We start from the raw sequence: 9591 nt of genomic DNA on the forward strand, positions 1-9591 counted from the left end.
TCTTCCAAATGGACAATGAGGACAACTTAAGGACAACAAAGTCAAGGTATTGGAGTGACCATCACAAGCCGACCTCAATCCTATAGAAAATTTGTGGGCAGAACTGAACAGGCGTGTGCGAGCAAGGAGGCCTACAAACCTGACTGTTACACCAGCTCTGTCAGGAGGAATGGGCCAAAATTCACCCAACTTATTGTGGAAGGCTACCCGAAATGTTTGACCCAAGTTAAGTTAAAGGCAATGCCACCAAATACTAATTGAGTGTATGTGAACTTCTGACCCACTGGGAATGTGATGAAAGAAATAAAAGCTGAAATAAGTCTCTCTACTATTCATTTACATTATTAAAATAAAGTTGTGATCCTAACTGACCAAAGACAGGGACTTTTTTACTAGGATTAATTGACAAATTGTGAAAAACTGAGTTTAAATGTATTTGGCTAAGGTGTATGTAAACTTCCGACTTCAACTGTATGAACACAAATTTTCTGTAACTGCGGTTTCAAGGCAAATCTGCATTCAGTAACTTATGTGCAGTTATACAATACAAACATGGGTAGTCTTTATTTAAGCATTGCATGTGATTTACAATGATGACATTGATCAACTTGGAAAGAAAGACTGCAAGAAAAGTAGAATATGGATCAGTTTATTTACCCCCCATCCAACATTCCTGGATCATCCTATGCAAATGCATATATATTTCACAGCTCAGCCTACGCTTGACCGCCAACATGTGCATCTAAAACAGACTTTAAGTCAGAATTTATATTTATATGGAATCAGCTCTATCCCCCCACATAGAAAATGTAAAGGATTTTAGCATCAACTTGATACAGTTATCTTTAGACTTCCAATATTCATAGAACAGCTGGACAGGAAAAAGCTGCAGAAAAGTAAACTGGTGATGTTTACTTAGGGGCCACTTCCTCCAGCTTGGGCTCTGGACAGAGACGGAGAGAAATGGTGTGCAATGAGAATATTAATGAATTATATTCTTGGTCCTAGAAGAATCTAATAAAGCATTTCAAATGGGCTCATGGCCACCTTTATAAAACTACTAACCTGTGAACTTGAACTCTGGGAAAGCTGTGATGTCTCCACCACCATAAAGCCGCTGGAGTTTAGTCAGCTCCTCTGCCAAGTTCTTCTCATATGCAGGGCCTGCATCTACCAAGCCGCCACTGGCCCTGAGAGAAGAAAATAGGGTTCAAATGTCCGCTTGATGACAAAAAGGGGATGATTGTGAGCAAGACAGAAGAGATGGCCAGAAACAGCGGTGTAACTTACACGCTCTTTGAGGAGTACTCGCGGATCGAATCCAGGAAGAGCTTCTGGATTGGGTCTAGTTGAACTGAGTCTAATGAAAGAACCACAATTATTTTATATTAATTTACAACAATTACCCTTTTTAGTCTGGGTACCAGTCTGTTTAGCTGACATTCCACTCCTGTCATTTGCCAAAGAGACTGGCCTTTCGCCAATAGAACGTTCAATATGCAGCCAGATTTGCAGCGCAAATCCTGATTTGTAGTCTGAAACAAAATGAATATTTCCCATAATAAAGTTATGTAACATGGAGTGTGCGCAAATTTGGCGCAACATAGAATTAGAATTTTAAGTGCCTAGATAGGACTTTAATGAAATAAATAATGATACGGAAATTATTAGCCTACCAGATTCAATAGAGCTACGTTTGCTTCCGTTGCGTCCCATTAATGAGGAAAGAAACAAAACTGGCACCTGACGTCATGAAGTTAAATCCTTTTACTATCAGTCTAATTTGCATAAACATTGTGATTGGATGATAGCTGTGAGGGTTATCGAATCAAGATCAAATCCTATGATCTCCTCGAGCTCATTAATGACGCTATTCATATTTGAAGATTGTGAAATGCTAGCCTCTTTGGCAAATGACAGGAGTGGAATGCAATAGCTGAACGGAGACGGCAAGCAGGCTATGCCCCTTTTGACTTGAACCACATGATGAAAACTAATCACGTCTTTGACCAATACCCTCATGCACAAAAACAGCACTTAGAAGTGGTAGACTCTGTATGGCATCGACAGGGGTAAGAGAGAAAAGATTAAGTTAGAAAGGTCAGGTAACAGGTTATAAGTTGCTGTGAAGGGGGAATGCTGTGCTTCACATCTGTGAAGTTCATTGCATCACTTGGCAAACACAGGGTTCTATATTTGAGATGTCCAATTCAAACTCCCTGCGTATAACCAATTCATGTACATTTAACAGTAACATGTAACAACTTCTTTCCCCACTCATGTTTGATTCCACACCCAGCAACCAAGGTGCAAACTCAGCGCATTGACTACCAAGGGGAAGGAAAGGTGACATTTCCAAAGTCATATGTTACACAGCGCCAAACAAATACAGAAGTGAGGGGATCAATTACAGATTACTGATATGGTGCGACTCAGGGAAAACACGTGTGAGAGAAGTTGAGAGAGGAGGGAAGAGTAGGAAACAGAATCATAACATCAGACCCCATTTCACGTTATCACTCAGTAGCTGCCCAGAGACAGACTAGCCAAAACGCTGATTAGTATGACCTTAACATTACCTTTGACAGTATACAGTAACTTTAGCATTAACCGTACCAAAATATAATGTAACAAAACAATAGTTGAAATTATAAAAACAAATGGTAAAAATTGAGGGAGTTGAGGATCATGTTTCTTGTAACAATATTCAGTGAAGGGAACAGAGAAGGTTATGAAATAAGAACAGAATTCACAATGATCGAGTGACAGAAGGAAAAACAGAGATGTCGAGAAACAAACTAGCAGCAGAAAGAGTGCAGTTCAGAACTAGTGAATGCTGGAAAAACATGGCAAAATAAAGATACTAAACCAAGCAGATCAGTGCAGACCATCACAGATGAACCAGAGAGTAAGTGATGAAGTCGTGCTGAAGAACGCAGAGGAGACGGTCAGCGCAGCATGGTTACAAGTTAATGCGTAGAATCCCAGAAGGAACGGGTTTGGGGGGAAAAAGGATGTGTGGCTTGAGTCTACATGGCTGCAACAATGTAGAAATGTGGTAGTTTTTGAGGGATAAATAGCAAATAAGTTGTGTGGTAAATAAACCCACTGTAAAAGACAAGCCAAAGCAAGAACGAAAAGCGCTTCTGTGATATTGGGTATCTTTACAAGTTATCATTAGAGTTATAGCATCACATGAAAATATGACTGTTGGTAAACAGTAGGGTCCACAGAGAGGAGAGAAGGGGGGGGGGGGGGGGTTGTATACCCTCAGGCGCCTCAATCCGCTCTGCCTCAGCCGGGGGCTCTGCAATCAGCTCCTCTGCTGCAGCTTCAACTTGGGCAGCTTCAGCTACAACCTCTCCTGCAGCTTTAATGAGGGCTTCAGCCGCAGCTTCAATGGGGGCCGCTACAGCCACAACCTCTGCTACAACTTCAACAAGGGCTTCAGCCGCAGCTTCAATGGTTGCAGATTCAACCACAACTTCTGCTATGGCTTCAACCGGGGCAACTTCAGCAACCACTTCTGCAGGGGCAGCAGCATCCGGGACGGCTTCAACATGTGCGTTGGCAGCTGATGAAGCTTCAACGGTGGGAGCCGCTTCGGCTGAAACAGGAGCGGCTTCAGCTACTGATGCAGCGGCTTCAACAACAGGGGCGGCTTCAGCTGCAGCTTCAACAATAGGGGTGGCTTTGGCTACAAGAGCGGCGGATTCAACAATGGCTTCAGTTGCGAGGGCGACTGTGTCGACGACGGGGGTGGCTTCAACTGCAGCGGGGGCTGGAACTGCTTCAGCCGCGGCAACAATTGGCTCTGCGGCAGCGGCTTCAACAGGCTTTGGGGCGGCGACAAGTTCTGCTGCAGCAGCTGGTGTCATTTCTTTCTTTGGAAACTCCACATATTTTCTGTGTGGTACAAGCTTCTCTAAATCAAAATATGTTTTGCCCTGGGACTTTTCTAGGACGGAGGAGGGGGGAGAGAAAAAAAAAACATGTTTTATTCATTTCTATTCATACTCTAAGTAGCCAAAAAGGAATTTAAACCAACATGCCCCCACTTTGCCTTAAATGTGGACAAAACTTACCCAACGCAACATGGCTACACCCAGACATGTTTCAAGAATATCCCTTTGCAAGACACATATGGTGCCTGGACTACAAAGGGCACAAAGTGCCAAATTTCAAGAAGGGGCACAAAAAGTGTAAATGTACTATTAATTGAGGGACATACTAAAAACATGACATTGTAATCAAAGTATAGTTTCATAATTAAGTGCGCATGTGCCAAAACCAACTTCCCAAAACTATCTTTCATTGACAATTGTTGTTATAGAGAACAAGATAAATTTAGTTTGAAAAATATCTGCTTATATTAGTGAAAGCTGTGGGGAAGAAATTATTTACATTTTATTTTGATACCTGGGGAAGGAAAACTTAATTAGCATTTTTCATCACTTTATATAGAAAGAAAAATGGTGGCACTAGCTGAGACATTTACTCAAATTGTGGTACAAGCAGCCTGCAAAAACAAAATCCTTCTAGAGCATTCAGAATTGTAGATTCCCCAGCCTTTTTGGTACAAAGACGGGCATCCAGTATGCTTGAGCTTCCCTTCAGCATGTCTTACCTGTAATCTGACTTTTGTTAGCTTTTTTAATATTAACTGATCATCTTCAGTTCTTCTCCAAAACATCTTAACTTCTGCCCATTACTTTTGCACGTAAGGCTACTGTATACAATATCTTCAGCATCTGAAAGGCTTTTAAAATGTATTCTCGAGGACAACCTTTTCTGGCAGTGCATGTCCATCTTGATTGGCAGTGCAGTGATCTTGATTGGTTATGGAAATGTTTCACACAAAAGTCTCAGTACTAATAGAAATCTTCCGGGACAAATGAGGTGTTCATATCTCTAGTGAAGGTCTTTAATGAGATGAGCCACATTGGGGAGTTTTATCAGTCTTGCCATCAATGCGTCTCTCTTCCTCCTTGATCAATTGATGAATAAAGAACTGGACCCTAGCATTACAGCTAAATCAAATCTGTGGATAGTCCACAGCCAACTCTTTCACTGTTTGTCATTGTACGCCAACTACTTTAAGTCCCTTTGTGAAATATATACAAGAAAATGGTCAGTATAATTTGGATATGATGAGTAATTTTATTTATTAAATGATACTTGTAGCACAATTTCAGCACCCTCACTATTTTTAAGAATTGACATCTGCTAAAATATCATAAACTACAAATAATTGTATGAGGTATTTTTGGTCAAATGAAATGCTGATCCAAACTTACTTCCTGAGCTGCTCTTCTTGGGCTTCTTGGGACCACCAGCTTTTGTGGATAGGGCAGCTGCTGCAGGAGCACTCCACCTCTCCGCCTGTACGCACTGATCAAAGTACACACCAATTAGTGACAATATAAGTGCAACTAGGGCTGTAAAAAAAAAAAAAAAATAGATTGAAATAATGAATTGCATGATTTTCGGTAGTTAATTGTGATTATTGCAATTTCAGAATTAGATCAAATTTGGCCCAAATTAAAGATTTTTCCATTTAAAAAGTAATGAATTGTGTTGCAGGCACACTATGCTTTTGATTTTAAGGGCCAGAAACACAAAATGATCTGTATAAGGGAAAAAAATCCTCCCAATGTTTAAACGCACACGAGTAGAGATGATTTCACCTGGATTCAGTCTGTCATGGAAAGAGCAAGTATTCCTAATGTTTTGTACACTCAGCGTATATTTGGACTTGAACTGCCCGCTTCGTGCCAATGACGTGTCTTTTCCTAAGAAATTACATAGAAATTCTTTAGCCTACATTTCATTTCAGGGCTGGGTTTTATTTTAAATGGTACCACCCATCAGCATGGCATTGTTTATTAATCAGTAACACCTGCAAAGTTCACAAGTCACAACTGAGCTATATAATAGATAATCTTTGGCTACAGCAAATGTATAAATATATATTTTTTTATTTTACCTTTTATTTAACTAGGCAAGTCAGTTAAGAACAAATTCTTATTTACAATGACAGCCTACACTGGCCAAACCCTGACGATGCTGGGCCAATTGTGCACCGCCCTATGGGACTCACAATCATGGCCGGATGTGATACAGCCTGGATTCTAACCAGGGACTGTAGTGACGTCTCTTGCACTGATATGCAATGACTTAGACCGTTGCGCCACTCGGGAGTGAAGATGGTGGATAATTGAAGATCGGAATTTACTAAAATATTTCAAAGGTAAACTGCCTGTCTACTTAATGGGCTGGGTCTCCCATAGATACCAATGCAATAGCAGCTGTCTGGGCTACAGACAGCTTATCAGTCCACTATTACAGGACTAGTAAAGCCCCAGAGCACCACTTTTGTGAGGATTTTTTTTTTTTTAAAGAAATGTTGTTTCATAAAATAAATTTGAAAATGATATTCAGATTTTTCAGAGGGTGCTTCTTCCCACAGCTATACCCAAGGACCTATGGATCTGTACAAAACTGATACACTAAGTCACTTTTTTATTTGAAGGGTTCTTTCTCGCTGATGAAAATGAAAGGGCAATATGTTTCAAAAACCGTATCACAAGCGATGATTATTGACGTTTCTAAACATTAAAACACAGCATTGGGATAGTAGTTCACATGAGCCAGTCGTGGGTGAAGCGAATGGCTGAAAACTGTAGAGATGGAAGACTGTCACCTACAGTTTGAGAGCTAGGTAGCAGTCATCAACTGAAATAAAATAGCAGTGGTGGAAAAAGTACCCAATTTGTCATACTTGAGTAAAGGTATAGATAGTTACTCAAGTGAAAGTCACCCTGTAAAATACTAATTGAATAAAAGTATTTGATTTTATAATATACTTAGGTATCAAAAGTATGAATAATTTAACATGTATTTTACTACGCAAAGCAGACAGCACCATTGTCTTGTTTTAAAAATGTACGGATAGTCAGGGGAACACTCCAACACTCAGACATTATTTACAAAAGATGCATGTGTGTTTAGTGAGGTGTGTTTAGTGAGTCCGGCAGAACATAGGCAGTAGGGATTACCACGTGTTCTCTAGATAAACGGTGAATTTCACACTTTTCCTGTTCTGCTAAGCAGTACTTTGGGTTGTCAGGGTTAAATGTATGGAGTAAAATGTACAATATTTCCTTTAGGAATGTAGTGAAGTAAAAGGTTTCAAAAATATAAATAGTAAAGTACAGATACCCCAAAAAAACTACTTAAGTAGTACTTTAAAAGTATTTTTACACCACTAAAATATTTGCTACGAACACTTTGCTAATTCAAAATAAAAACGGATCATAAATCTTCTAATCGAACGGCTCAAATGATGTATTTGATATGAAAGTAGCTACAGTAGATAACATTTACCATGTTATCAATCAATGTTAGCCATAAGCTAACGTTACAGTTAGCTACTGTAGCCAACTAGCTAGCCATGTCGCTGAAATACAAATACAAACACGCTCACGGTTCATGTTTTTCTCAGCACAAATGAAACATTACGTTGCAATTAGTTAAAGGGGTCTCTCCGAAAACTACAGCATGTTAGAACTTCAAATAATACTGTGATTAGCTATGTGCATGACATTTCATTACCTTGGTAGAGCCAAGTCGCCCTATCCTCAGCAATGAAGCCGCCATCTTTGCGCTGTTAAAATCCTTCCGGTGGAAACACTGCTAAATGATCTCAGTCCCACAGTCTGCCTGAGTGCCTCTGAAAAGTAATACACACACACACATATATATTCCATCACTTTAGAACAGAACACATGTGATCAATGTTAGGAAAGTATTGGATAGTTAATTTTGCGACACAACTAGTAACACATATCAAACGTGTGCGTTGAAGCAGTGCACAACAACAATCATTACACGTCTGCAACATGGAACATGATAGTAACAGTTGATGCGCAGCGACTGTCTGTTTTTAGTCTCATTCTTTACGAATGTGAACTCCCAGGGTCAAGATGACATTTCCATTAGTTCAGTGAAAGTTTTACCACCGTTGTCAAATCAAGTTCAGTGGTTCCAATAGTCAGGAAGAATCCACAAATGTTCGACCGATGGTGGATGTTTTCTATATTTCTATATCTATGAAGTTAGAATGAAAATAGTTCCAGACTTATTGGTAGATATCTCTATGGGTAAATCTTGAAGCTCCTGTCGTCAGGTGGTTACAGTTTCAGAGCGGTTTATGTAACAGATTCTCAACAGTGACAGTACACGCTCCCTCCTCCAGTCTGGGACTCTTCAGTGCAGTGAAAGTACGTATGGCATCGATAACAGTATGGAACAGTTTGTCTTGAACCTTCAACAAAATCTGAACATTCGTAATGCACAGTTGTTGGACGATATATCAAATAAAGTAGTTTTGTTTTCATACTGCTTCTGTATTTATGTTCAGCTGCATAACACATCAAACTTGACATTAGTTATGTAAATGTGTATTCAGGCATTCGTTTTCTCCCTTACCTCTTGATGATGACCCTTTTTTTTTTTTTTTAACTGCCTAAAATGTCATACCCAAATCTAATTGTAGCTCAGGACCTGAAGCAAGTATATGCATATTCTTGAAACCATTTGGAAGGAAACACTTTGAAGTTTCTGTAAATGTGAAATTAATGTAGGATAATACAACACATTTGATATGGTAAAAGATAATACAAAGGAAAAAAACGTGTTTCTTTGTTTTTTGTTCCATCATCTTTGAAACGCAAGAAAGGACATAACCCTCTCTTTCTACAATTATCAGCCGAAATTGTTGCAACCCCTATTACTAGCCTGTTCAACCTCGCTTTCGGATCGTCTGAGATCCCCAAAGATTGGAAAGTTGCCGGGTTCATCCCCCTCTTCAAAGGGGGAGACACTCTAGACCCAAACTGCTACAGACTGCTATATCTATCCTACCCCCTGTCTTCGAAGGCCAAGCTAACAAAAAGATCACCGACCATTTTGAATCCCACCGCACCTTCTCCGCTATGCAATCTGGTTTCAGAGCTGGTCATGGGTGCACCTCAGCCACGCTCAAGGTCCTAAACGACATCATAACTGACATCAAAAAGAGACAGTACTGTGCAGCTGTATTCATCGACCTGGCCAAGGCTTTTGACTCTGTCAATCACCACATTCTTATCGGCAGACTCAACAGCCTTGGTTTCTCAAATGACTGCCTCGCCTGGTTCACCAACTCCTTCTCAGACAGAGTTCGGTGTCAAATTGGAGGGCCTGTGTAACCGATGTGAAATGGCTAGTTAGTTAGCGGTGGTGCGCGCTAATAGCGTTTCAATCAGTGACGTCACTCGCTCTGCGACCTTAAGTAGTTGTTCCCCTTTCGTTGCAAGGGCCGCAGCTTTTGTGGCGCGATGGGTAACGATGCTTCGTGGGTGTCAGTTGTTGATGTGTGCAAGGGTCCCTGGTTCGAGCCCAGGTTGGGGCGAAGAGAGGGACGGAACCTACACTGTTACACTAGCTAGTTAGCGGGGTGCGTGCTAATAGCGTTTCAAACGTCACTCGCTCTGAGACCTTGAAGTAGTTGTTCCCCTTGCTCTGCAAGGGCCGTGGCTTTTGTGGCGC

At 40.6% G+C, this 9591-nt stretch overlaps 1 protein-coding gene across 2 annotated transcripts; it reads right to left on the reverse strand.

Moving 5' to 3' along the window:
• Nucleotides 1–633: 633 nt before the first annotated feature.
• LOC106586850 (ice-structuring glycoprotein) lies at nucleotides 634–8320 on the reverse strand. Of its 2 annotated transcripts, none has more exons than XM_014174569.2 (7): nucleotides 8019–8320; nucleotides 7615–7732; nucleotides 5298–5391; nucleotides 3269–3958; nucleotides 1291–1360; nucleotides 1066–1190; nucleotides 634–943 (listed from the first exon to the last, which is right to left on the reverse strand). In XM_014174569.2, exons 2-7 carry the CDS (start codon nucleotides 7657–7659, stop codon nucleotides 912–914), a joined length of 1056 nt encoding a protein of 351 aa, XP_014030044.1. In that variant the 5' UTR covers nucleotides 7660–7732; nucleotides 8019–8320; the 3' UTR covers nucleotides 634–911. The 2 variants fall into 2 exon arrangements, with proteins under 2 accessions (XP_014030044.1, XP_014030045.1); XM_014174570.2 differs by having other exon boundaries at nucleotides 8022–8260.
• Nucleotides 8321–9591: the final 1271 nt, after the last annotated feature.

This window comes from Salmo salar, chromosome ssa25 (genome assembly GCF_905237065.1).
Source record: "Salmo salar chromosome ssa25, Ssal_v3.1, whole genome shotgun sequence".
NCBI classification, from domain to species: domain Eukaryota; kingdom Metazoa; phylum Chordata; class Actinopteri; order Salmoniformes; family Salmonidae; genus Salmo; species Salmo salar.